The 24,900-nt window shown below is 46.3% G+C and overlaps 11 protein-coding genes across 11 annotated transcripts; 5 read left to right on the forward strand and 6 right to left on the reverse strand.

The window, feature by feature from the left end:
* Nucleotides 1-100: 100 nt before the first annotated feature.
* V1513DRAFT_447130 (uncharacterized protein) lies at nucleotides 101-1,628 on the reverse strand. Its single transcript, XM_066898367.1, has 6 exons — nucleotides 1,340-1,628; nucleotides 1,184-1,275; nucleotides 1,089-1,124; nucleotides 729-1,029; nucleotides 536-677; nucleotides 101-470 (listed from the first exon to the last, which is right to left on the reverse strand). Exons 1-6 carry the CDS (start codon nucleotides 1,490-1,492, stop codon nucleotides 214-216), a joined length of 981 nt encoding a protein of 326 aa, XP_066752829.1. The 5' UTR covers nucleotides 1,493-1,628; the 3' UTR covers nucleotides 101-213.
* A 126-nt stretch (nucleotides 1,629-1,754) lies between these two features.
* V1513DRAFT_416489 (uncharacterized protein) lies at nucleotides 1,755-5,580 on the reverse strand. Its single transcript, XM_066895846.1, has 4 exons — nucleotides 4,870-5,580; nucleotides 4,574-4,817; nucleotides 2,262-4,516; nucleotides 1,755-2,212 (listed from the first exon to the last, which is right to left on the reverse strand). Exons 1-4 carry the CDS (start codon nucleotides 5,341-5,343, stop codon nucleotides 2,030-2,032), a joined length of 3,156 nt encoding a protein of 1,051 aa, XP_066752830.1. The 5' UTR covers nucleotides 5,344-5,580; the 3' UTR covers nucleotides 1,755-2,029.
* Nucleotides 5,581-6,451: 871 nt separating this feature from the next.
* V1513DRAFT_125357 (acyl CoA binding protein-domain-containing protein) lies at nucleotides 6,452-7,947 on the forward strand. Its single transcript, XM_066894164.1, has 6 exons — nucleotides 6,452-6,636; nucleotides 6,690-6,821; nucleotides 6,892-6,964; nucleotides 7,061-7,133; nucleotides 7,187-7,729; nucleotides 7,793-7,947. The coding sequence occupies exons 1-6, from the start codon at nucleotides 6,621-6,623 to the stop codon at nucleotides 7,898-7,900; spliced, it is 945 nt and encodes a 314-aa protein (XP_066752831.1). The 5' UTR covers nucleotides 6,452-6,620; the 3' UTR covers nucleotides 7,901-7,947.
* Nucleotides 7,948-8,827: 880 nt separating this feature from the next.
* V1513DRAFT_479864 (VTC domain-containing protein) lies at nucleotides 8,828-11,499 on the forward strand. The gene is made up of 2 exons (XM_066900313.1): nucleotides 8,828-9,603; nucleotides 9,656-11,499. Exons 1-2 carry the CDS (start codon nucleotides 8,961-8,963, stop codon nucleotides 11,335-11,337), a joined length of 2,325 nt encoding a protein of 774 aa, XP_066752832.1. The 5' UTR covers nucleotides 8,828-8,960; the 3' UTR covers nucleotides 11,338-11,499.
* V1513DRAFT_401601 (uncharacterized protein) lies at nucleotides 11,500-14,325 on the forward strand. The gene is made up of 4 exons (XM_066895511.1): nucleotides 11,500-11,876; nucleotides 11,925-12,071; nucleotides 12,136-12,246; nucleotides 12,300-14,325. Exons 1-4 carry the CDS (start codon nucleotides 11,745-11,747, stop codon nucleotides 14,235-14,237), a joined length of 2,328 nt encoding a protein of 775 aa, XP_066752833.1. The 5' UTR covers nucleotides 11,500-11,744; the 3' UTR covers nucleotides 14,238-14,325.
* V1513DRAFT_447142 (Metalloenzyme, LuxS/M16 peptidase-like protein) lies at nucleotides 14,305-16,155 on the reverse strand. Its single transcript, XM_066898368.1, has 2 exons — nucleotides 15,771-16,155; nucleotides 14,305-15,602 (listed from the first exon to the last, which is right to left on the reverse strand). The coding sequence occupies exons 1-2, from the start codon at nucleotides 16,017-16,019 to the stop codon at nucleotides 14,544-14,546; spliced, it is 1,308 nt and encodes a 435-aa protein (XP_066752834.1). The 5' UTR covers nucleotides 16,020-16,155; the 3' UTR covers nucleotides 14,305-14,543.
* A 138-nt stretch (nucleotides 16,156-16,293) lies between these two features.
* V1513DRAFT_485548 (RNA polymerase III subunit RPC82-domain-containing protein) lies at nucleotides 16,294-18,431 on the forward strand. The gene is made up of 3 exons (XM_066900475.1): nucleotides 16,294-16,463; nucleotides 16,514-16,570; nucleotides 16,624-18,431. Exons 1-3 carry the CDS (start codon nucleotides 16,455-16,457, stop codon nucleotides 18,361-18,363), a joined length of 1,806 nt encoding a protein of 601 aa, XP_066752835.1. The 5' UTR covers nucleotides 16,294-16,454; the 3' UTR covers nucleotides 18,364-18,431.
* On the reverse strand, nucleotides 18,323-19,085 carry V1513DRAFT_447147 (uncharacterized protein). The gene has a single exon (XM_066898369.1). The coding sequence runs from the start codon at nucleotides 18,980-18,982 to the stop codon at nucleotides 18,476-18,478; it is 507 nt and encodes a 168-aa protein (XP_066752836.1). The 5' UTR covers nucleotides 18,983-19,085; the 3' UTR covers nucleotides 18,323-18,475.
* V1513DRAFT_416508 (Mak10 subunit, NatC N-terminal acetyltransferase-domain-containing protein) lies at nucleotides 19,075-22,322 on the reverse strand. Its single transcript, XM_066895847.1, has 7 exons — nucleotides 21,872-22,322; nucleotides 21,744-21,811; nucleotides 21,569-21,694; nucleotides 21,262-21,513; nucleotides 19,714-21,204; nucleotides 19,537-19,662; nucleotides 19,075-19,482 (listed from the first exon to the last, which is right to left on the reverse strand). The coding sequence occupies exons 1-7, from the start codon at nucleotides 22,035-22,037 to the stop codon at nucleotides 19,309-19,311; spliced, it is 2,403 nt and encodes an 800-aa protein (XP_066752837.1). The 5' UTR covers nucleotides 22,038-22,322; the 3' UTR covers nucleotides 19,075-19,308.
* A 283-nt stretch (nucleotides 22,323-22,605) lies between these two features.
* Nucleotides 22,606-22,828, reverse strand: V1513DRAFT_459197 (mitochondrial ATP synthase epsilon chain-domain-containing protein; the record flags this gene model as incomplete). The annotated part of the gene is made up of 2 exons (XM_066899738.1): nucleotides 22,606-22,637; nucleotides 22,693-22,828. The coding sequence occupies 2 exons, from the start codon at nucleotides 22,826-22,828 to the stop codon at nucleotides 22,606-22,608; spliced, it is 168 nt and encodes a 55-aa protein (XP_066752838.1).
* A 253-nt stretch (nucleotides 22,829-23,081) lies between these two features.
* Nucleotides 23,082-24,638, forward strand: V1513DRAFT_459198 (uncharacterized protein; the record flags this gene model as incomplete). The annotated part of the gene is made up of 2 exons (XM_066899739.1): nucleotides 23,082-23,107; nucleotides 23,474-24,638. 2 exons carry the CDS (start codon nucleotides 23,082-23,084, stop codon nucleotides 24,636-24,638), a joined length of 1,191 nt encoding a protein of 396 aa, XP_066752839.1.
* Nucleotides 24,639-24,900: the final 262 nt, after the last annotated feature.

Genomic DNA, 24,900 nt, shown 5'->3' on the forward strand with positions numbered 1-24,900 from the left:
TTATTCAGATTTATGCGTGCCTTTCCGAGAACGTAGCTTACTAGTGGGGACGAATGAGCATTGGGTTTGGGTTTAAATATAATCACGTGCACATGTGGCATTCCAAACTGCTTAACCAATTTTAAGTAAGTTAACCAGAAATTTAGTAATTATTCATGCCAATAACAAAGCTACATCTAATATTCTAGTGTAAACACTATAGGCGAGCAAAATCTATTGTTTCCAGCTGTACGCGGCTGCGAGACGTCGAGTGAGATGTTCACCAGCGGTCAAGACTTCATCGCCGTTCTTTGCGCCTTCGAGTGATTGGATGATAGGTGACGGTACGGGTTCTAACAATGTATCGTCTGCCGGGTGGCAAAAGTATGCCATTGAGTAGCGATCGAGTCCGCTACGAACTTGATGGAGTGGGAATTTTACTCTGTGGACTGCGGATTTCAAAACGTTGGCTGACCAAAAACTTAATTGATCTGTAAGCAAGTAGATGTTAGCGTGATTGTAGTAAACTCAGCTGCGTAAAGACGAATCCACGCACCAGCAATGTTGACGACGATAGGAGGACACGACTTGCTGTCTTTGGCTTGTAGAGCAGGAATGGCAATCCACTCGTTCGTAATAGGTGACAATACTTCCAATCCCTCCTCTCCTGCACGCTGGAACAATAGCGTCATAGATCCCTAATAATACTGTCAGTCCCACGACAATCATCAATATCACCAACTACATACATAATCCGTATGCGCGCCAGCACGAATCTCATTCTCATTATCACCATTGCGAACCGCAGGGTAATACAAGAACCGTAGTATACTCCCACTAACTTGCTTCAAATCATGCCGTGAGGAAAACCATTCCGCACCTCCCTGGGCGGGATCGATTTTCAATGCCACGGCGAGCAAATCCAGCAGCTTGTGGCAAGTCGCGTGGCATTTCTTTGAAAACTCTGCAAGATCTTGCTCGAACCTGGAGAAAGTTGGTGGCAGTGGTTGGATTGCTTTGTCGTCTTTGAATTGGCCAAAGTTAAAGGCTCTATTAGCACTGTTAGCGCCGCGCCCGCATGATCTGACGCTAGTGGTAAGATATCCTACTCCTTAGGATCTCCTCGCTTTTCGGTCGCGTCCAGCCTATACAAGACGTTGTTAATACGTACGACACTAAACAAGTGAATGCTCAAGATACATACACTTCTCGATTCAGGCACGAATATCCTCGATTAGCCTCCGAAATAGCATACTTCTGTTTCTCGTCAAAGGGCTGCGAGAAAAACTCCTTAGACTAACGCGCCACGTAGTTAGCATATCTCCAGTGCATGTGAAATGTCATATCTCATGAGACATACCAACGCAAACATATCATTTATCTCATCAGAAGTGAATTCACTGCCCTCAATAAACACGAACCCTAACGTAGACGCGGCCTCATACAACTTTTGCCCGGTCTCTGCCGTCGGATTCGAAATGTCAATGACCGGAAGAACTGTATCTGTATCCATCGCAAACAAGAACCGATTACGTGTTACTCAAATTGCCAAAGATATGCTGCTACGTCGAAGGTAATATGTAAGTTTTTGAAAAACCATCGACTTCGGTGAATTCGTGATGGGTTAGGGTGATAGTGTGTCGTTCACGGTTCACTTGTAAGAGTTGGACAGGGTCCTGACCTGATTCGCATCAGGGGATTGTCATAGATGAGGATGTAACATTACAACAATGCACAACTCTACGATCTCTAAGAGTGGCCTAATTCAAGAAGTCTTGACAGATAGATATAATATTATTTTAGTGCGAATAAGCTTCCAGCCTACACCATCATCTAATCCATACAAAAATCTTGCCTGACTATAATCAAGCAAATGTATAATACAAACGAACGCCCTGACATGATGAATCGCTCCGAATATATATCTGTCCCAGGGTCCACTTTCCCGTAAGCATAATAAAACAACAAATAACGCCGTTCCAGATTAAAACAAATAGCAATACTCCTTCCAAATATGTTCCTAACCCGGCCGGTAAAATGACTTTATAGATTATGGCGTTGCGACCGTGAAGTACGGTCTGAAATGTGGCTCGTCTTGCAGATTATTTTTGACAACGTAATAAACGTGCATGAGAAGGTTCGGAAATCGTTGCGAAAAATATGCAAGAAAACCGTCTGGCACGCTGCCTAGTGCCGCTTGAACGTTCGACGGAAGGTCTTGATAATGATGTTTCTAAGAACTTAAGCATCTCCCCACAAATGAAATAATAACTTAAGCATACCTTGTTCCTCAGCGCTCTCAAAAGATCAAGAACTTTGTCAGTGTGATATTTTCTGTACTTTCCGAGATTTTCAATTAAGCTTCTGTCTAATCGCTTGTACCAATCATTGTATACGACATGCTCCGGGTCTGATTCTAGCTCTTCCAAAAGCTCACTTGGCGGGTCTCGCTGTTCGATCTCAAACCGATCAGATACTTCCAATAAGAAGTCTAACCGTTTCTGCATAGACCAGAAGTATGGATGCATAAGCACATCATGTGCCGTTAGTCTCTTCTTCGGATCACGATCGAGCATACGCTCTATCAGATCCCTTGCTTCGATGCCTTGGTATCCTAGTGCCTCCAAATAGTCGAGACTGTAGTCTCCCTTAATAATATTTGCCTCGCGCATATATCTGTCGCCAAACGGATGCGACCCGTTCGACAACACATAGTAGAATACACAACCAAGCGAGAAGATATCAATGGCTCGCGTAGCACGTCTGTTTGAAAGCGTATCAATGACAGCCGGCTCGGAGGTCGATCCTGTATTGGCGCTGCCGGGCGATATCGTGTGACTACTTGACCCGTTTCCACCGCCAGATTCATCGCTGTCTGTAAGCAATTCCGGCGCTCGCCAGCCAGAGGTCCCTGCGGCATGAGCAGTTGTAGCGCGGAAACTGCTCTGGTCGCCCTCAAGTTTCTTGCACAATCCAAAATCGGATATTAACAGTCGCGCAGGTCCTGAGTTGTCCCGTTGCTTTGGAGGAGCGACAAGAATATTCTGGGGCTTTATGTCTCTGTGAACGATCTTCAAAGAATGCAGGTACTGTAGCCCATTTGCAATTTGATAGAGAACTTTCGGAGGATCCATTCGGCAAACCAAGCCAGCAAAATCCGACGGTCTTTCGATTACATCCTGCAGCGTTGCCGGACAAAGCTCTAACGCAATGTACAAAAACTTCTGGCTTTCCTGTTTGCAGAAGTATCGAACAACATTTGGATGATCATCGCTCTCTTGAAGTAGCGACACCTCGTGGGACGCAACGTCATAGAAATCAAGCAGCATCCGCTTAATAGCAACTTCCCTTCTTTCGAAGGTGCCTTTGTAGACAACTGTACCGTGACTGCCATAACCGAGCACAACGTCTGTAACTTCAAGAGAGTTTACCTCATACGAAGAGCCAGACTCGTGGTCGTTATATTCTGATTCAAGAACATTTCGTATTCGCAAACGAGAATCTTCAGCTGGCTTGCCTTTCGCATGATCATCCACAACAACCGCACTCTTAACTTCCCTGTCGGCATCCTTATTTCCGCCTCCGTTGCCATTCCTTCTTCCTCCCCGTGCTCCGCGCTTTCGTTTCTTCACCGGTGTCTGGACATTGTCAGCATAGTTGGTCGCTACAGTTTCTTCGGCAGTGTCATTAGAAGAAAGTCCGACAACCGGTTTTGTTGTGTCCTGCTTCTTCTGCACATCCACGATTTCCAGAATTTCTGATTGCGGAGGAGCCTCGTTTGGGGGGGCACCTAGCTTCTCCAACTTATCATCTCTAGGCAGCGCTAGTTGGGAGGAAATCAATTCTCTGACACGTTTGATTTTCAAGAAGAGATACGCGGCAACTAATAGCAAAATAACGAATCCGATATCGATAACATCACGTATCGACAGTGAAGCTAGTCTGCCAGAAGTAGCCATCAGACTCGGATTCGAGCCAATTAATTGTCGTTCAGTGGACGGTGGATCGATGCCGAGCAGCGGTGGTATGCGATCTCGCAATCGCTTGCCATCATGAACTCCGATCAATGGATGCTGATCTTCGCTAGGAAGCGTAAAGACTCCGAGATTCCATGGAGCCGAAGGCGCCGTCTTAACGAGATAAGGGTGATACTGTGCCGAGAGGGCATACCAGCCACCGTCGCTTGTTCGATTAACGAATGTCGATATAGAGTCAGCGCTTGATTCGTACTTCGTGTCATGGAGTTTCGGCTGCGGAAGAACAATCAATTGATCATTACGTCTATCGAAATCATCGTACGGTGAGAGAACGTCGAAAGTAGCTATAGCCGGTGATGGGAGAACTCGAGCCCATCTTCTGGTCTTGTTATACTGGTCCGCTCCGACAATCACACCATCATGCATAGCAACCACATAAAGGTCGTCGAGGCTACTGGTGTGCTGGCTAATAAGATCTTTATCCATGTTGTTGGGGCCCCACGTTGAATATGACACATTCCAGACCACCCCAGTTTTTGACTGAATCTGAAGTCGATATTCTGTAATATTGTCAACGCACAGAACAAGAAACCGCGTAACCAAGAAAGCCGTCTTACCTGTTCGGCCAACCATAAACGTCTCCTGATCAGCGAGCGCTTCATTCCAGTCGTCCTCATCAAAATCGTCCAAACTTTTGCGACGACAGAGACCAGTACTTGATCCAAAGCCGTACACTTTCACCACCTTACCAGTACGAGCGTTAACCGAATACAAGGTCGTCTCTCGAGATCCCGTGTAATACTTGTCATCCGCCGTAAATGGAGACTGCAATACTAAATCTCGAACAGATATGGGTAACTTCTAAAGGATTGTGAGCACACCTCTCGCTCACAGAAGATCAAAGGATACGTACCTGAAGACCAGTGTCCAAGGTAAAATAATAGAGAGCACCGTCGTCTAACGGCTCTACAATCCAGGTTAGATCATCCTCAGCGGATTTCTTCTCGCTGTTCTGCTCCTTTGGAGAAACCCTGACGACAGATTCCTCTCCCCGTAAATTCCATAGTTCCAACCCAGTATCGCGCTCACAGGCGTACAGCGATCCGTCGACAGTCGCAACTAGTAAAAAATCTGCAAGTTTCCAGTCGGCGAGAAGACGTTGTTCCGTTAGTCCTGTAGGAGGTTTGTGGCCATTTCCGTCATTTGCACTTTCAACAGTAGATATCGACGATTGCTGCGTTCGAGAGGTCACAAGATTTGCTGCGCTCTGCCTTCGGTCACTACCGTTCTTTGTAGACTCGGCAAAGTCGAGAAAAAAGAGGATCAGGCCGACGAGCAAAAACGTCGAGGCACAGCGTCTCAAGGCAGAAGTGCGAGAGCACCGCATCTGGCTAGTAGCTGCTAGTCGGCGACAATTGATCTTGTCTACGCCTTATGAATTGCAAGAAGTAGACGTTGTGTTGGTGGTCGTGGATTGGCGAACCGGATTCAAGAATGTGGAAGGGTGAGGATGCAGAACTTTGCCACGACGGTTTCCTTGCTGGGGTTAGCGAGGTACTCGCTCCTCTTTAGCCCTCAAACGTACGCACTTTATGTATATACTATCCCACTCGCAGCAAGTAACAACTGTTTTTAATTAATTCGGGTTGCGAATTTTCTATATGTTATTATTTAGTAATCGCAGTGTGTTATAACGAGCCCACTCGATGACGCATTCCGCCGTACCCAATGAAACTGCCATTCAGCCTCCGTAACAAATTATTACTTGAGGCTTGTCTTTCTCCGGGGGCTCATTGAGTTTGGACGTAGCAGGCCGCATTTATCACGCAATTCTCTTCTTGAACATAATTTCTAAGAACTATTGACATAATTTAGACTTTGTTAACTGCTTAATTGTAGCAAGTGCTCTGCGTTACATAATGTAGGCGCCAGTTTGTATGGTTTAATAAAGGCAGTGCACTCGAGTATGGAGCCGTGATTTTGTGAGCCGACTTCGGCCTGATTTAAGCCCCTATTCTTATTTTCCAAAACAAGCACAATTTGATATGATACAACAACAACAACATACTACATCGAGAGAGAATTACTGAATTCGAATGTCAGCTCTAACGGCATGCTCAGGCACGTGGACATTTGATAGAAACGTGCTAATTCTAGCCTGTAAGAAGCTGTTCTGCCTACATCTGCCCGATCAAATCATTATTCAATTAGTTAGAGAGCCGAATGCATATTCCTTGATGCGCCATTGATAAATATACCTACCCTAGAAGAATGCAAATATGTTTTTCGAACGTTAGCGCCTTAGCCGCATTATGTCGAGATTGAGATTGTTTCCATGTTTGTATTACTTCTTGATGGTGTACATGACTGTTATTCAATGATATTGTATCAGTACTAGTTTTCAACGTGTACTTGGTGCCTAATTGAAAAATAGATCAAGAAAGATAGAAATGTTTTACTCATTGTAATTTCGTCATGAAATAACAGATCGATTCTAACTGCAATTGTCGCAATCGTCAGATACGTCATCGTTATGTGCGCCGCGCCTTTGTACCGCGGCCCCCCGCAACACCTACAGTTGTTGCCCCACACATGAAAGCAGACCGAGCCTATCTGGCCCCGCAAAATTCACAATAATCCTTACGCTCACTACAATAATAGACTATGGCAGATTCTATAGGTATAATTTACGTGCGTCTGATTAACTAGAAGATATCATTTACACTCATATAGATCGTGTTTTTGCCCAGGCTGGAAACACCATTCGAGCTCTATCTAATCCGAAAGTGATACATGCGACTCCAATTCAGCGGCCGCCGATAGAAGATAGAATACATTTATACGGTCTATACAAGCAGGCAACCGGTATGTCTTCTCACGTTTAAACTATGTCGACGGTTATGGGTAGAAATGGCTGACTCTGCCCGAAATGCAGAGGGAGATGTCGACGTGTTGATGGAGCGGCCTAGGGGTGATCGAGAAGAAGATGAAGCCGCTAGAAAGAAGTGGTATGATTTCTTTACTCTGTAGTTAAGCCAAGATGAGCTGGAGACGTGAACGACTGTTGGTAAGAAGATAAGCTAATGTTTGAATCTTTCGTCTAGGGACGCCTGGTATTCACAGCGAGGTCTGCGCAAGACTGACGCAAAGCGACGATACATACCGTTCTTACTCGACGTATGTGCTTCTGATTCACGACATATGCGGCAAGTGCTAACTATGCCATGTAGACCATGAGGAAATATGCTAGTTCTTCACCAGAGTCACGCGAGCTGATTTCGGAGCTGCAGTTTTTGTGGGATCAAGTGAAGGATCTGCAAGACGTGGAAACGGAGTCTCCGCCTTCGCCTAGTTCTATATTATTGCAGAATCAGCCCAAGTACCCCTCTACCGCCTCATTTAGCCGCGTAAACGAGACGACGTCGATTAGACTGACTGAAACCTCGGCTTTGGCGGCCAAGGCTAGTCGTGAGGAAGGCAATGAGGTCGTAAAAGGGGAATCTGGAGATGAAGAGGACGACGAGTCTGTCACGTGGCAGAAAGATATTTTGGCAGCCATGGATAACCTTGCTAGTCAAGTCAGTCATTTAAGGGCATTAGTTACCGGGACGGCCAGTCGCAAGACCTTTTTTGTGACAGCACCGTCTACTCCGTCACAGTCCTTAAGCAGGATGCCTAGTTTTAGACATCTAAGGCACAAGGCAGATGATCCGAGTCCACGCAAAGGCAGAGGCTGGCGAGTAACGATATTTTGGATAGCTCTAAACTTGTGGGTATGTTCGCTCTGCATGTATGACTTGATTTAGTGCATTAACTGAATGAATGATTCTGTTTAGCGTTTTACGAAGCGAATAGCAATTGATATCATTTTAGTGGCAGCGATTATCACTTTTTTGAGATGGCAACGTAGTTTGAGGCATGCCAACGCATTGACACGAGTATGAAGCACTCGTGTATGAATCCATACCAGATCATTGTATAAAGCTTGTATTATATTATGTGATATTGTCTCTGGGACTGCATGAGGATATGCCAAGTCATGGTTTTTGAATTTTGTATACTGTGTACATTAGCTGTGTTTGTTTATCATGCGATGTCATATGTCGATCCGTTTGAATATTTAATATACAATCATTATATGCAGTATGTTTTACTGACAACTGAGGGGATAGTACAGTTATCCTACGCCAAACATAATTCCACTGAACTCATTTCCTACACAGTTATGTCTGTGCAGAAGTGAACGGCAGTCCAGTGCGAACCACTTTTTTCCGATCGCGCAAAATGCCGAGCAGCAAATTGCAAGTTGAGCCCATTTAGGAGTAATCTTCAGAGGACGGTATTAATATCCGTTGAAATTGAATATCGGTAATTTCGCCCATTAACTAGGGAATTGGGTGGAGGTAAATCGAATCGATTGCGAGGAACAAAGTACAAAATATTACGAAAACAGTGGAAGAAAAAGGATGATAAATTAGACTAAGGATTTCATATAAATTGTAGGGATAAATTAAACACCTGCCCATGATAATGCTTGCTTCTAAGATCTTGAGTGTGGGTCTAAATATGCGATCTTCGCTTGCATACCGATAAAATAAAATATGATATGGCCCAAGAGCAGCGGTTGTGAAAGTTCCAATTGATGCCCACACGTTTCTGGCTGATGACGGCAATTGGCTAAACACCAACTTTACTAACGTTAGAATTGATCAAAGCCAGCCACCTAAAGGCTTCAGCCAAAAATGCATGTATGGAAGTAGAAAATTCCATTCGTAGGTATAGTTTGTACCTTTTGGACATCACGTGCTATCGAGCCTCCAGCTTAGAAGAGAATTCTCAACGTGCGGCGTAGTTGAGATTGCAACTACTATCTCTCAACCTCAGTCTCGTCTTCGTCTCGTCTTTCTTTCGGTATTTCTTAAACTCGCATTCCTGATCCGAGACCCCAATACTACACTCTATTTCCATTTACACTATTTCCTACACCAACTTGGGGCCATCAAGATGTTGTTTGGCGTTAAGCTTGCGAACGAGATGTACAAGCCCTGGGCGACGTGGTACATCGACTACGAGCGTCTCAAGCGCCTGCTCAAGGAGAACGATAACCATTCTGGTCGTTCCACACCGAAAGATCGTCGCAATCCCGTTCTATGGACAGAAAAGGACGAAAGCAATTTTGTCGCAGCGCTGGATGCCGAGCTTGAGAAGGTTTATGAATTTGAGTCTCACAAGTACGCGGACCTGAAAGACAAACTTGCAGCTATAGAAGCGCGAATTCCTTCTGACATCGACGACTCTGCGTCCGCTCAAATCGACTTTGACTCATTTGAAGAGGAGCTCGACCGTACTCTCGCCGAAGCCCAGGAGCTCGAGAAATTTACGCGCCTGAATTACACCGGTTTCTTCAAGATCGTCAAGAAGCACGATCGTCTCTACAGTAAATATTCCGTGAGACCACTGTTGCAGGTCCGATTGGCCGCTTTACCATTCAACTCAGAAAACTACTCGCCGATCTTGTACAAGCTGTCGTCACTCTATGTCTATGTTCGTGATCACAAGGCTGGCCTTCACCAAGAGCTGCAACCATCTGGTACGTTGTCGCAGGCCCCTACCTCGTCTGCTACGACAACATTCAAATTCTTCAAATGTGAGCCATATATCATGACATGGTAATACAATAATTCTAACTGCTTGCACAGTCTGGGTTCATCCCGACAATCTCATGGAAGTCAAGACATTCATTCTTCGTCATCTACCACTCCTCATCTACAACCCTCAGTCCAACAAAATTTTGAACTTATCTACGCCTGACCCCACCATCACTACACTTTATTTCGATAATCCTGACTTCCAGCTCTATCTCGAGAAGCTTGAGTCTCGAGAAACAGCTTCGTCTGTGCGGCTACGATGGTATGGCAAACTCAATAGCCACCCCGAGATTTTTATCGAGCGCAAGTTTGTCGATCCCGACGACAAAGACGTTGTGCAGGAGCAGCGCATCCCTATTAAGGAAAAATACGTCAAATCTTTTATTGATGGTACATATTCCATGGAGAAGACCATTCGAAAAATGCGTGAGCGTAACGCACCAGCGGCAGAAGTCGAGAAATTTGAAAAGGTTGTTGCCGATATTCAGAGCTACATCCGTGCCAACAACTTGCAGCCCGCTCTTCGCGCTGTCTACTCCAGAACAGCATTCCAGATTCCAGATGATGACCGCGTTCGCATAAGCATTGACAACGATATTGACTTGATTCGCGAAGATGCGTTGGACTCTACCCGACCTATCCGTGATCCTGAAGACTGGCACCGGCATGACATCGATGACATGGGTCTCGAGCATCCATTCAAGACCATCCGCACTGGCGAGATTTCACGTTTCCCGTACGCTGTCTTGGATATCAAAGTTGCCATGCGAGCCGGGGACAAGAAGATTCGACCTTCGTGGGTTAAGGACCTGATGTCGAGTCATCTCGTCAAGGAAGCTCCCAAGTTCTCCAAGTTTGCGCATGGTGTCTCGATGCTATTTGATGATGAGGAATACATCAATGTCCTGCCGTATTGGTTGTCTGAACTTGAAAAGGATATTCGCCGGGACCCCGAACAGGCTTACGCTGAGGAGTTGAATCGCAAGAAATTTGGTGATCAGCCTTTAGATCTGTCATTGAAGGCCTTAAGCTCGTCTCCTGCGCTAGGTGCAACAGGCAATGACGCGGTTGCTTCGTTACTGGCGGCTGTCGGCGAACAATCAGGAAGGCACGGACGACAGGAGTCCATCGCCATTTCTCTGCGCAGCTTCGTCGACGAGGCTGATCGGGAGCATCAGCAAATTATTCGGGGAGATAGTGACGAGGACGAGGAAGACGAAAGCTCATCGTCTTCAGATGAAGATGACGTCGAAGAAGTCGGCATTAGCAGCCGCCGGCGCAGCCGCAGGCACGGAAAGACACGCTCGCGTGCGTCCAAGTCCTGGTTCAAGCGCCACCGCAAAGCTTCCGATAAGGCATTCAAGCTTCCTCCTGGCGTCGAGCGGCCGAAGCGTCTTCTTACCCAGTCTGGGCAGGTTATGGTAGAGCCCAAGGTATGGCTTGCGAACGAGCGTACATTCAACAAGTGGTTGCAGGTCACCGTCCTTCTCTCGGCTCTCACATTCGGCCTTTACAACGCGGCCGGTAAATACAATAGGGTCGCTCACAGACTTGCCTATACCTATTTCATATTGACAATATTCTGTGGATGCTGGGGATATGGTGTCTATATGCATCGTGTCAAAGCTATTCAGATGCGCAGCGGTAAGCATCTCGACAGTCCAGTCGGTCCCATCATTGTTTGCGTCGGTCTCTTGGCAGCCATCATCTTGAACTACTATATCGAAGGTTGAACATTACAATGGTTTACTTTTTTTGCATTTCGAGTTGATTTGACCCTGTATGTAATTTGATCGATCGAATAAATATTTTTGGATTTTCGCCCATGTTTGTATTGACTATGAGTTCATGATGTAATAGGATGCGGGAAATAAAATACTATACTGATTGTAGGAATTGGCAAGTCTAGAGTCAGGATTGGAACTAATAATCAAGGAGCGGACATGTAATTTGTATCCGCTGTTCTGCGGGTAAGGGTTACCATTTTTTCTATCCAATATGGTGGATACTGCAGCTCCAGATAACTGCAAGATACAATTCGAATGCGAATTTTTCTGCTCTTCACAACCAGCATTGTCGTTTGTTTTGGAGCTTTGGTAGTCTTGCAGACGAGGATATTGATTTATGGGCAGTAATTACAATGGCGTCGTCATCATCCTTCATGAGGACAGATCGGCCGATGATTATGCATGACAAACTCACACATCGCGAGCAGGCAGCCAAAAATTTTGCAGAAAAAGATTACAACAGTGCTGTTGCTCATTATACATCTGTAAGAACTGGTTGTATGTTTTGCGGGTGAAAGTCTGATATGTTCCAGGTCTTGGACGAATCGCGACTCACTCATGCGCCTGCGGACGTCGATCTTCTTGAGAAGCTTACTTTGTCACTATTGAAGACAAAGCAGTTTGATGACGCGTTGACAACTGCGAAGGAACTTATAGCGAGTACGAAAGTGAATGCGGAGGTATGTGTACATTTGGCATTGGTGAGGCAATGTTACTAACACTTATGATGTTTATGCATTACAGGGCTATATACTTGCTGCAAAAGCTCATATGGGACTGAAGGATAACGTCGCAGCCGTTGAAGTTTTGACACTTGGTATAAAGAGTGCTTTGCAGCAGGAGAATATTTGGAAGGTTAGTTTATCCTGTCCATTGACATCTCAGGTAAATACTCATCCGCAAACTAGGCATTGCGAGATGTGATCGATTCGCGGGAAAAAGAAAATGCCAAGACCAAAGATCCAGAAAAGCGATTGCCGCTAGAGCTATTCCAGCGCGTGCTGAAGTATCTACCATTCCGACAACTTGTCCGTGTGCAGTGCGTCTGTAGGTCTTGGCGCGTCGTGATCCTGAATACTCCAGAATTGTGGACGACACTCGATTTCCGATTCACGAAGCCCTTTGGCGTGACCGTGAACTTGATGCGCGGATATTACAGTATTTCGAAAGGGCATATTAAGAAGTTTTGTCTGCGCACGACTACGGATACCGTGTCTTGGAGCGAACTTACTTTAAAGCATCTGGTCTCTAGAGGCTATGAAAATCGACACAAGTCGAAGACGAAGACAAAATGGACCATGAAGAATATTGTTAATATTGGGGAGAGCAGTTTACGGTACTTGAGCATCGAATCCGGCGAGCGATATACGTTTGACAATTGGCATTCGTTTGGTACGGCAACGCTGAATGTGCTCTCAAAGCTGGAGATTCTGCGAGTATCCGCGTATTCCTTGTCACCAATCATTCATATATTACTGAATGGGAACCTTCCCAATCTCTACATATTGGACTGTTATCACGATATTCGTCATGGTGAAGACTATATGTTCATTCAGTTTATGGACATACCGACCCCGTCTGATGCTTCATATGTTCCGTTGGATCAGATCCGAATCTTCAATCTCGGCGGAAGTCCGAGAATCAAAGCTGGTCATCCAGGAGGTGTTAGCGTTCGCGATGTATTCGACCCAGAGACATCAACGTACCTGAAAGTAGTTATCGATCCAGAAGGCTTCCATCACTTGCTCCGGTTGTTCCCAAATCTAGAGCGGTTATCGTGCGTCAGCGTACGCATCACGGAAAACGATTTCTACTCTGATGACGAGTTTTCGATGGAATACGATACAGGTGGACTTGTCGATCCATTTGAAGTGCATAATCCATACGATGTTTACGCGCGTAGCTGGTTTGGACGGGATTTTGATGGTTTTGATGATCGACCTGATTTTGCTGGACCAATCGACAGTTATAACTTCCGCCGGCTCGATCTACGGCACAATTCGAAACTCGAAACCGTTAGATTCTCGCACACGAATATGAACAAAACTCCAATATTACCGCCATCGTGCAAGACATTCGAACTGCGGCAAACGCCCATGATCCCGAGGACGGTGAAGCACGTAAAAGGAAGCACGCACTACTCCGATGCAACAACCGGCGACGCCGACGCCGTGATTTTAAACGAATATGAAAGTCTGGAGACGTTAGAAGTTTCATTTAGCGAGAGCTTGTCGAACGACGAATTACTTGGCACATTATCAAGGTGCGATCCTCAAAAGCTCAAGAGTCTAAGCTTACGTGGGTCTATGTTTCTACGCTTTGATATGGGCGCCTCGCTGGGCTACCCATTCTGGGGACAAAAGGAGTCAGCGACGCTCACGAGCGCATGTAATTCGCAAAAATCCCGGCCGTTGGCTGCGCAGCTGGTTGATTTATGTCCCGAGCTGCGATTCTTGGATTTGGCTGAGAACGAGGATGTCAAAGATTCGGTAATCGAGCACTTCCACGGGCTCAAGCATTTGGAGGTTATTGACCTGTCGATGACGCGGGTCACGATTAAAGGCATCGCGTGGCTGATCGGTGGCAAGGCGAGGGCGGATAACGGGTCGTATTTGACTGTGGAGGAACTATGCCAGCGGATCAAGGCGAATGCGGATAGCCTGGTTGCAGACACGACACCATTAACGTCCATTAAGATTCTGGTTTTGAACAACTGCGAAGCTATTTCGGAGCAAGAGTGTTATTGGCTACGAAGCTGTGGATTCGCGGTTGAACATATGGCCATGATCCAAGACGATTGGCGCGAGAGAGATTGGGATGCCGAGGATGCCGAAGACAATTTGTAATATTTTGTCTGCAATTGTCTATGCTGACCGGTCTATGATGTAAATTATAAAATAGATAAACATGAATGCATAGCTGTATAACATTTGACTCATATGGAAGATACGTAATTAAAATGCGTAGTTATTGTCAATTTTTAACAAACAGCGATTCATCGATCACCTACAACTGCCTTATATTACATCTATTACAGATATTTATTTCAATGTAACCCGTTCATTGCAGAACAATGCGCCTCACCAGTTTAAATAAACTGCTGACATAAAACCTGTTTCATTTTGGATTCAAATTCTTTCGTTCCGTCCGGCTTACGCCTTCAATCCCAACTCGTCGACATATGGCAATTCTGACACCTTTCCGACGGCGACTGCAGCGATCTTCTCTGACAAAATCTTCTCTGCGAGGCTCTTTACAGAGTCTGCAGTGACACTTTCAATCTCGGCAACAATGCTGGACGCAGCTGGCACACTGCCGGAGGCTAAAAGGGACTTGCCGATGCTAGCAAGGCCAGCAGGGCCTTCGAGAGCGTAGAGAGCGTCGAACTTCGCACCTGCGATACCCTTCTTCAAGATTTCGGGGCTGACGCCAGCGGCGATAGTCTTGAGAGCATCGACGGCGGCAGTACCGGCGCTTTTGACCTCAGCTGGCGAACCTGTGGCAGAGATAGTGAGTAGGCTCGAGCCATTGTAAGAGGTGACCTTGGCGTGGGCCTTGCCGGCGGTAGTGCTGAGGAGGGACGCGCCATACGACCACTTTATGCTGGAAGCCCCGCCGAGAACGGAAGCGAGGACGTTGAAGGTAGGGGAAACGTCTGACGCGTAGCCGAAACTGAGTACATTGCCGGCAGTGGAAGGAATTCGGAGCTCACCGCCATAGAATGTGGAAGTGGGGGTGCTCGACGCGGTTCCAACAGAGGACGTCTCAAGGTAAGTGCTGATGAGGTCAGAGAGTGTGGAAATATCTGCGCCCGAGGCAACAATAGCAAGGTTGGACTTGGTGTAGACAGCATCCTTGTAGGCCCTAACGCTGTCGATCGAAATCGCATCGGTAGCCTGCGCGTATAGCGGAAGACCCAATCCCTTCCGGTAAGCGGCAGAATTGATGCCCTCGGAAGCAACGAAAATAGCATCCGCGTCAGCAAGCTTAGCATCCAACTTCAACAAAGGACCAACAATCTCAGCAAGCTCGTGACGGGCAAGGGTTGGCTGGGTGAAAACATCACTGAGCGCCTCGAAGAAATATGGCAGATCGTCCTTCAGAAATCGAGCGGTGAGGATGATTGAGTCGCGCGTGAGTTCGCTGGTGAGGGAACCTCCCAACAGCTCCGTCTCACGGGTCAATCGGAGAGCTGAACGTTGAGGCGTGTTCTGCAATTCCAGTTAGCACCTCTTCATTTGCCATGACTCAATCCCCGCAATTCGACTGTTTATCGCATATATATTCAATCGCGACAATGATTTGTGTGCTGAATTGCATGATAAGACCAAATCTGCCTGGTCTTGCAAAAGAAACGCACAAGTCAGAAGCAGACGTACCTGGAAGGCGAATCGCTGCAGCGCATGCGCTACACCTGGAACAGTCGCATATCTGCTGCCAGCCTTGATAACGAATGACAGAGTGGTAATTGGGCCGGAGATATCCTTGGTCGCGATCTTAATGCCGTCGACTGTGGAAGACTCGAAGCCGAGGTCAGCGGCCGCAGTTGCGAGGGAGCGGGACGCGTTTGCGCGTGCAGAGGAGCTGGCGGCCCTACGGAGACAGGCGGACGTGGAAGACACGAGCATTGTGTGCTGTAGGAATCGAGTGGAATGGAGTGGGGCGTGAGTGAAGTGTGGACTTGTGAAGGCAGTCAGTCAGTCGTCCCGAGATCAAGGAAGCTCGACGTCGAAGATGCTCACACAACTTTTGGTGGTGGTTGCGTGTCGACGAAAACTGAGCGAATCAGCAACCACAGAATCAAAAAGCGTCCCATTGGCCCAAGCAGCTGATGTTAGGGTTATTTCTCAAAATGTATGTTTGAAAAAAATCAAGTTTTGCACAGAATGCCGTTTTGGAAAATCTGGAAATAATCGCAAAATTTCGGTTTTGCAAAATTCAAGCTTGACCTTGTACGCGTCGGTGGGAATTTACTACGGCTGTTTTTTACTGCATGAAGTACGTTATAACCAAATTGGCATTGCACACATAAACAAGATCTAGAGACGCAGGTCCTCTTCAAAATGTCGCAGGTATTTACAAGCCTCGTTAATGCGTTCAACGCAATAACTAACGACTCTAGTACGAGGAGGAACTCGTAGTTCTCTTACTTCGCGACATATATGGAGATAAAGCGGCGGTATGTATCTATGACTGTGCGGTTGGTGTATAGCAAGTTACTAAGCTGCATAGACCGTTGTCGACACACTACTGAAATATGGCCGGCTAACTCTCCAGCTGATATCACGATATTCCAAGCTGCCTCTCGCGACAATCCAGCGTGTGCTCGTGCCGTTAGTGCAAAATCGATTTGTGCTCTACTGGGTCGACGAGAATGCAGGCGGCGATAATGCTACGTACGTTGCCTCGACTCGGAATATGTACAACATTATGCGATCGGGCAAGTTTGTTGGTTTTGTATTAGATCGGTTCCCTGACACTTCCGGTGCGCCGGACATCGTAAAGAATTTGTTACTGTACGGCCATATCAGAGTGTCGGATTACCTGGCGGCACAGTCGGCTTCACAAGCAGCAGTGTCGAAAAGTGTAATTACGTTGTTGTTGCAGCGTAAACTTCTCACAACACTAAGGCGGCATGAATTCAATCCTCAGTCAGACCTCTATATGCGAATATTCAAACGACGACTAGCAGCCATTCCGCGTAGCAAGGCCGTATCCGAAGCCAAGCGAGAGGTTCAGGCACACGCGGAGGCCACAGAAGAATTCAACGTGCTTAAAACGGTGCATGACGACATCAACGACGGGTTAGTGGCCGCTGCCAACGGCATTGGCAGCTCTAGCAAACGAGGGCATTCATCAACCGGAAGTTCGCCTTCGAAAACGGTTGATGAATCGGCAGTCCTGGCGTTGAATCATGACAAATTTGCGGTGCTCATGCGAGCGCAGATCTTAGAGCATTTGGTGTCCCAACGGATTGGGAAGGTCACCGCTGCAGTCTATGGACAGGTCCTAGATTGTATGGAGCCCAAGTTATTCCGCTGTGTCGACAATACGGACAAAGCCATCACTGTAACATCTCTCGAGGTTCTTCACAATCTGGACGCAGACATTAAGCTTGCAAGTGCTATTGCTGTACGATCCTCTAAGAAACGATCAAGGTCCGCGAGCAGTCGCGCTTCAAAACGCCAAAAGCGCCGCCTCGGCTCTGACGACTCGGCAAGCCAGTCAGACGACAGTATGGGCAACACTAACATTTCTGACCTCGAAAGCAGTCACCGGCAAGATGATAACGAGGACGGCGATGACGAAGACGATGACGACAACTTTGCCAACAGTTCCCGCATGGAGCATTTGAATTTTCATCTCGCGTTGTTATCATGTAATCAGAACCTACCGTTTATTAAAAAAGTTGGTAACAAAGGCGGTGGCGAATGGACAATCGACTTTGACACGTTGACGGCTCGCGTTCGAGAGTTAGAATACGACAAATTGATTACACAGAAACAGGGTGCCATTGCCTGTCGCTTACTGCGGATTATTCGTGACAAGGGACGAATAGACGAAAAACAGCTTGCCCGAATTGCGCTTCTACCACCGAAAGATATTCGCTCGCAATTAACCGCGCTTCACGAGATTGGATGTCTTGATTTGCAGGAAGTTCCAAGGGGTACCGACCGCGCACCAAGCCGAACTTATTACCTTTGGTATCACAAGCCGAAGTGTGCGTATGCCCTAATGACCCAAGCCGTGCTCAAAACAATGGTACGGTGTTATGCACGAGTCATAGAAGAGCGCGGACGACGACCCAGCGTTATGACCAAACTTTTACGTGAAGATGTTCGACTAGATGAAGGGAACATGCTTACTCCGGCCGAGAGAGAGGAAGTTCGGCGTGTAAGAGGTGTTGAGGAACGATTCATTGCACATATGGTGAAGCTAGATAAACTTGTATTGATATTTAGGGATATGTAGTGGAAGTATTTTGGACAACAGCTGAGTTTGTATGACCGATAATGTGTTAATTAATCCATAATGCATCCTAATACCTCGTCTAGTTTGTAGCATTTGATGGAAAACTATGTATTCATCGGTCTAAAGCTTCCTTGACAAACGCAGCGACTTTCTCAATCGCACCAACTTGACCCAAAAATCCACTAACCGTTGCGCCAACATACACCGGCCGGTTCGTTCGCTTGGCAAGTACTCGCGCCAAACGCAACGCAAACTCCATAGACTCCTGCGATGAACTGTCTTGACCTCCCAATAATGTCGTAGCCAATGGCTGCGTTGTCGATGCAACATTAGCCATTCGAGGAAGCGCGTACACGAAAACGCTTAGCGGCGTGGTCGGTGTTTCAGCTGTCGTTATATGTACTATTATAGGCTGCGAAGTAACATTTTGTGACACCGGAGACGACGATGTGCTCTTTGTTGGTGATGGAGTGCTTGGAAAGATTGTTAGGTGGCAGAATAGTGTGTGTGGCGGTATTGATATTCGATCCGTAATAGGCGTGATAGGGCTATATTCTGGCACTGTGGTAGTAGATAACGATGCTGACTGCTCAGCCTTACTGGCTGTTAATAGATCCATGGAGACACTATTAACGTTATGATCTGCTGGTCAATGAGGGGTTACTTATTTTCTACGAGTGAACCGATGATTCAAGATTTGAATTTGCATTCCTTGATTTCAGGGGTCATTCGGCTGGAAGGCAGAGTTACAGCGCTTACAATTCGCCTACACCAGCAACCACCTGGGTAAAAAGTAGCCCTTACTCACTCATTATATTACAATGCAGAGTCACAATATACAGTCCAAAATCATCAGGAAAAACCCCGTACAAATGCAATCGCTACTTTTACAGTATCATCAATTAAACATCCATCGCTTTGATTGCGCATCCATCACAATATCTACTACTTCCGAGTGGAAACAGACAGTACAGGGAAAAATGGATGAAAATTGTCATGCAGAACGGATATCTTCAGGTTATTCTCTTCCCCAAATGAACGAGGTTGTAACTTCATTTGCCGCAATACTGATATGGCGACGTTCGTTCCGACGCAAGAACGTGTCAGACTTCGACGCATCTAACCAGAATGTTAGTGCATGCAAAATGTAACATTGCATGAGAAATGACCGACCTTCGCAGAGCTTTCTTGCACTAATTTAGCGTTGATTTGTTGCTCAGGTTTCAGCTTACTCCAGACATCTGTCATATTGCGCGCACTGTTGACGGTAATCTGCGCATTGTCAAGGAGCGAATCAATCTACTAGACATGTTAGCAATAAGACTATCAATACATCAGAACTTCACTCACCTGCCAATCACGAAGATCGGTCAATCTCTGGTATGTCTCAAATGACGGGATCTCAGGCACACCTATCGTACTAAACGGCTTCAAACGAAGCTTATACAGCAATTCCGGCGTTGTATATTTCTTCCTCGACGGATCCACCGGACTGGCGGTAAAAGATCGCACGCACCCAGCCAATACCATAGCAGCCATGAAACACATATACCCATGGCATAACTCCTTGTACACTCCGATCTGAGATCGCAATCCGGCCAACCACATGCGCGTTCTCATAATCGATTCTTGCGATGGAGGAAGCGCGCCTGACGCCGGCGTCGCACTTATTGACTTTGCACCGTTATTCTTCTTTGACTTCCTCGACGTTGTAGAGTATGTGGTAGAAGCCTGTTGCATGGTCGCCGTGATCTCAAGTATGGTCTCGATTCGCGCCACATGCGAATCCATTACACCGAGAATATAATCACCATACCAAAGCATCAGAGGCCATTCTTCTAACCTATAAATATCCAACTCAAATCCCATAAATATGATCCAGATCATGATCTGAAGTTTTCGGAAATATACCCACGACGACAACGGCAACGCTCGAATTCCTTCCTCACTGCTCTTTTGAACGGTAGGTAGTAGTGGTGAGAACTCTAGCATCTCGACACTTGATTCTAAATGCTCGCTATCAACCTGAAGCGAGTCCCAATCCATAATCGCGCCGCAGAGTCGCTGTCTCAGGCGTGCTCGATTATGACACATTATTGAGAAGAGATTTTCGAAACACACTTCCGCTCTGGTTAAGAACAAGTCTAGAGCTTGCCGGCAAGGGTGCGACTCATCTATGGCAAACAACGCTGGCGACGGACAACAGAGATCAGTGATGTCAGCAATGACCGCGTCTCGCATTGGGAATTTCCCGAATATCTTCCGATGCACGAAGGATCGTCTAAATAGCTGACACCGGACATATGGTAACTCGGTCGGCCGTCGCATCGCAAATTCTTCAAAATAGCCAGTGATATCACCTAAAGATCCATAGTCATGTATTCGTAATACGTCTCTTGTACCGTTTATTAACCTCTCCAACGTCGTTATTGCATCGCCGAAGCTCATTTCCACCTTCGGTCTCGGAGGCATTCCGCACTCCAATCGACCTTGGATTGCTATGCTAAATGCAACGGGAAGCGATTCAGCCAAAGAAATCGTACTAGCCAACCTCCGTATCAAATCACCAATACCAGCCAACAATTCAATTTGCTTCTCTGGTGCATCATCAGCCGCATCCAGTGCTTTGATCATGAGAATACGCAGTTCGAGACGGACAATGAAGCCATCTATACAACCGAGCAGATCTGCTTTTTCCTGGTCGTGGACATGTTGCCTGCTACTTTCAGTTTTGAGTCGCTTCATTTTGTTAATTGCGTCAGTGAGACCGCTACATATTTTCGATACCGGCACAAACTGCATTAGGTCTAATGAGTACGTTTGCGTGACAATATCCTCGTCCTAAATATAACATTTCAGAGTTGCTCATCGCAAGGCAAAGGCAGTATCCTTACATACCTCCATGATTTCATTGCACTGTAGTCGTCTCCGCGATAAATCGCACGTCTTGATAATTCCAAGGACGAACGCCCGTAGAACGACATGGACAAAAACACTTTCTAGGTCCGCATCTGATGACATCGGCTCATGGCTCTCGTCGTCCCCGAAATGAGCACTTGAAATGCAGCCATTGAAGTTCTTCAGTGCTTGTTCGATGTAGAGACAGGTGAAGACCGTTTGACTTAACGCTCCTCCGGTATGCCAGGACATCTAGTGTCTATCGTAAACGTTATACTCCAACAACCCAACAAATATTAACGCATACCTCCATAGCAAATAGCTCGTCCATAACCCAGAGGACTTGTTTAGCCGCTCGGTTCGCCGTTGTATCAAATTCCTTGTCACGGGAGAGCATATCCAGCAGACCTGTGTCCATCTTCAGATCCATGATCTAATAGCCAATTAACCCAGTTCATGATTCGTCATCAACACGGTGGTACCTCGAGAGCATTTATGGCGTTCACAAGCTCAAACGTCTCAAGCATCGCCAATTCTCCAGGTCTGATCTCTAGTGCATTCGTAAGCTTCCCAATTGCCATACTACCTGCCAAAGGTGGGTGCGTCTTACTTTGAGCTTCCTTCGCAAATACGTCGGTGATGTCGACATAATTTGGTGCCACTGGCGGAATTGGTATATTAGAATGGCCGGCTTCCGGTCTCTGCACATTTGTCGGATCACCGGCAGTTTCGTCATTGGACATCGGAGATGCGCCGTTGGCTTTCAATGTACTCATTGTAATGTAGGAGAGATTTCAGATATTTGAGAGCCTAGAGTTCTTAGCAAGCAATACACGTCGGGATTCAAGAGAAAACGTGATCCAAGAGAAACACCTGGCCGAACATGATCGAACGCAACTTACTAATTGATATCTCCTCTGTCATGCCAGTTGCATTGTAGAAAGCTGCGCGGACGTCGAAAACACAGATGCTTATTCTACTCGAGTTTGTAGACTTCTAAACCTCCCAACATTACCAGGCGATCGTCAAGTAGGTACGAACTACCCAGCAAACCGAGATTTCCTACAGCTTACACTCAATGCTTAGGATGCGTGAAACGTAGGATATCTGCCATAACTCTGATGCAATTGAACTTTTTTAAGAGGGGCATCTCGTCATCAGTTTTCTTCCAAATTCCAGGTAAGAAATTGCCAAGTTGGTTTTACATGTATTATCGGACTAATTGATTTCTATATAAAATCTCTACATAACCGTAATCCTTCACACCATAATCCTTCACACCGCAATTATTCACACCGCAATTCTTCACACCGTAATTCTTGGTGCAACTAAACCGCAAGAGATTTACTTCTTCTCATTCGCGCCATATTCGCCCTCTACCCACCCCGTTAGCATAGATTCCAAATCAGTACAGATAAACCAAGTACATACGCTTGCCATTTGTCCATTTAGCACTACGAACTTCATTGTTCTCACGTCGCTCGGCCAAAATTCGCTTATCCTCCTTCAAAGCACGACGAGTAGCACGCGCCGCAATAGCAGCGTATCGATTGTAACTAAATCCCATCAATCTCATCAGCATTCCCTACTTTTCGCGCAAAAACAGCCCAATTATCCAGCATCAAGCGTCCAAATTCGCGAGGTGGAGGGGATTGCGTGGTGCAGCATGCTGCGTAATGCAATTGGCCAACACATCCTGACGCCAATGAAGATCCCGATGCATTTTACACCGACTTCACCACCGCGTATGGCACCCATGTCCCCAATAGTAAACTATACTCACGTCAAACCGGCTTCTTTCCAGAAAGTCATTGCGATTGATGTCGATATTAATGATTCGCACAGAGTGAATAACGAGAATGCGTTGAAATGAAGGTATCCAACGGGAGCAAACTTTCTTAGATCACTCGGCTGCCGGGATATTTCTGTAGGGCAAGGGTTTTGTAATTAAGCGATATGTACAAGGTTACAAAGCCATGGGTTAGGGTTTAATTGCTTGTTTATGTTGCGCTCGCGATTTGTATTAGAATCACCGCGTCAACAATTTAGTTGCGAATCAGTCAGTTTATCAATACCAAGCCCCTTGTAGATTGCTAAGTACTGCAGAAACTCTGCGCTTAATTAACAACAGCCGTGTATCTCAGCTTTCTATACAAGTATATACTCGCAACTTTTGACGAATGTCGCAACCTTGTATTCTCATTCCTGCTAGTTCTCCGGAGCGTTGTATGATGGATAGATCACTCTCAATGATTTCACGAGTACCGCCTCATCGGATCTGTGGCTACTCTAATGCAATGTCGTTTTTGTGTCCGCGACGCGAATTAGTGATGCCGTTTCTGTGCTCACCAACATGCCAACGGCGGCTTGAGGACGACAACCGATCGCCTCAAATGACCGAGCGGACTCAACGGACTCAACGGGATCCTGGGAGTCAGAATAGGTTTAGTGAAGTGCTCTATTCTGGTGATATGCTGTCACCGACAAAGTATTCTGCGAGGGGAGTAAGGGAGCCGCAATTCAACATAAGGCCAAACTTGGATGAATGTTATTGTATAATACGGTCAGAATCACCAGATTTACTACAGGTACTCAGCGGAGAAAGACGGGAGCATATTTTAGACTTAGATTACTGTCAAGAGAAAGAGAGAAATAGACAGCAGGCTGAATTGAGGAGCAGAGGCAGTAAAGCATCAATGGAATACATGACAGAAAGTAACAGATCGAATGCCAGTGTTAGCATAACTTTCCCATCCATCTTACCGGCGTTGCATGACAACGAGCCGAAGGCGGAGTTCTCCAATATCGAGAGTTCAGACATTCAGCACTCAGCTCTATCTGACAAGGAATATCTTTCTGCTTTGGCAACAGAGACTCTATCGCACTTTGGCGCACAACAGGATAAGCCTACTACTAACCGTAGGACCTCCAAATGTGTAGCATTCTTGAAGAAGTGCAAATCATACGCTGACATACCTCATGCGCGAACATTTAAGCGGCGGCAGAGATGCAAAAGTGAGACATTTACAATACACATCGATTCGGCAACCGAGGACCTAGCAGATGTGGATATTCCTGCTACATGGTTTGACTCTCCACGCTCGAGTACACTGAGAATGATAGATTACGACGAGGAGAGCATGATGTATGTATCACCTCGAACGCGCATTGCGAAGAAAAAGTTTGATAGATGCAGTCCCATTGTGCTTGTTCGTGGAAACACTGGGGACTCAGACATAGAGCGTATATTTCCGGCAATTACTATTGTTCCGAAAGTGACTTTGACGTTACCAGACGAGAGCGATTCAGAGCAAAAGAGAGATTGTATTCTCAGGGTGGACAATTCGCGGAGTGAATTATTTGAGAATTCCAGGTAGGTCACAAGATGGTTAAAAAGGGTGCTCTGTTGAGAACAAGCAGAGCGATTAGTGTTGTATTATACCTCAATTTGAGAGAGTATATCATGCACAGGATCCCTAATATATTCTTTTCATACCCATACACGCTTTTTGCGTCGGGTTCTACTATAACTCTAAGCCGCACCGGTTGCGGCAGCCGAGTCTCAACCTCCTAGGCAACAAATAATATAGAAACGTGTAAAACATAGCAGTCGAAGGTGACAGATAGCATGAGGCAAAA

This window comes from Lipomyces chichibuensis (genome assembly GCF_038497645.1).
Source record: "Lipomyces chichibuensis strain CBS 12929 unplaced genomic scaffold V1513scaffold_22, whole genome shotgun sequence".
Taxonomy (NCBI): domain Eukaryota; kingdom Fungi; phylum Ascomycota; class Lipomycetes; order Lipomycetales; family Lipomycetaceae; genus Lipomyces; species Lipomyces chichibuensis.

Excerpts from the sequence above, each read along its gene's own strand:
- V1513DRAFT_416508 (XM_066895847.1), bottom strand. The coding sequence starts at position 22,037 with ATGAGTACATTGAAAGCCAACGGCGCATCTCCGATGTCCAATGACGAA. Across the intron at positions 21,812-21,871 it reads ATTTGCGAAGGAAGCTCAAA|AGATCAGACCTGGAGAATTG; the intron begins GTAAGACGCACC and ends CGAATGCACTAG. Across the intron at positions 21,205-21,261 it reads AGTGCAATGAAATCATGGAG|GACGAGGATATTGTCACGCA; the intron begins GTATGTAAGGAT and ends TGTTATATTTAG.
- V1513DRAFT_479864 (XM_066900313.1), top strand. The coding sequence starts at position 8,961 with ATGTTGTTTGGCGTTAAGCTTGCGAACGAGATGTACAAGCCCTGGGCG. Across the intron at positions 9,604-9,655 it reads AACATTCAAATTCTTCAAAT|TCTGGGTTCATCCCGACAAT; the intron begins GTGAGCCATATA and ends CTGCTTGCACAG.
- V1513DRAFT_447130 (XM_066898367.1), bottom strand. The coding sequence starts at position 1,492 with ATGGATACAGATACAGTTCTTCCGGTCATTGACATTTCGAATCCGACG. Across the intron at positions 1,276-1,339 it reads TAAATGATATGTTTGCGTTG|TCTAAGGAGTTTTTCTCGCA; the intron begins GTATGTCTCATG and ends GTGGCGCGTTAG. Across the intron at positions 1,030-1,088 it reads AAGCGAGGAGATCCTAAGGA|AGCCTTTAACTTTGGCCAAT; the intron begins GTAGGATATCTT and ends CAGTGCTAATAG.
- V1513DRAFT_416489 (XM_066895846.1), bottom strand. The coding sequence starts at position 5,343 with ATGCGGTGCTCTCGCACTTCTGCCTTGAGACGCTGTGCCTCGACGTTT. Across the intron at positions 4,818-4,869 it reads CCTTGGACACTGGTCTTCAG|AAGTTACCCATATCTGTTCG; the intron begins GTACGTATCCTT and ends ACAATCCTTTAG. Across the intron at positions 4,517-4,573 it reads GTTTATGGTTGGCCGAACAG|AATATCGACTTCAGATTCAG; the intron begins GTAAGACGGCTT and ends ACAATATTACAG.
- V1513DRAFT_447142 (XM_066898368.1), bottom strand. The coding sequence starts at position 16,019 with ATGCTCGTGTCTTCCACGTCCGCCTGTCTCCGTAGGGCCGCCAGCTCC. Across the intron at positions 15,603-15,770 it reads TGCAGCGATTCGCCTTCCAG|AACACGCCTCAACGTTCAGC; the intron begins GTACGTCTGCTT and ends CTGGAATTGCAG.
- V1513DRAFT_485548 (XM_066900475.1), top strand. Across the intron at positions 16,571-16,623 it reads TATATGGAGATAAAGCGGCG|ACCGTTGTCGACACACTACT; the intron begins GTATGTATCTAT and ends TAAGCTGCATAG.
- V1513DRAFT_401601 (XM_066895511.1), top strand. The coding sequence starts at position 11,745 with ATGGCGTCGTCATCATCCTTCATGAGGACAGATCGGCCGATGATTATG. Across the intron at positions 12,072-12,135 it reads GTACGAAAGTGAATGCGGAG|GGCTATATACTTGCTGCAAA; the intron begins GTATGTGTACAT and ends TATGCATTACAG. Across the intron at positions 12,247-12,299 it reads AGCAGGAGAATATTTGGAAG|GCATTGCGAGATGTGATCGA; the intron begins GTTAGTTTATCC and ends TCCGCAAACTAG.
- V1513DRAFT_447147 (XM_066898369.1), bottom strand. The coding sequence starts at position 18,982 with ATGGATCTATTAACAGCCAGTAAGGCTGAGCAGTCAGCATCGTTATCT.
- V1513DRAFT_125357 (XM_066894164.1), top strand. Across the intron at positions 6,822-6,891 it reads TCTATACAAGCAGGCAACCG|AGGGAGATGTCGACGTGTTG; the intron begins GTATGTCTTCTC and ends CCCGAAATGCAG. Across the intron at positions 6,965-7,060 it reads GAAGCCGCTAGAAAGAAGTG|GGACGCCTGGTATTCACAGC; the intron begins GTATGATTTCTT and ends TCTTTCGTCTAG.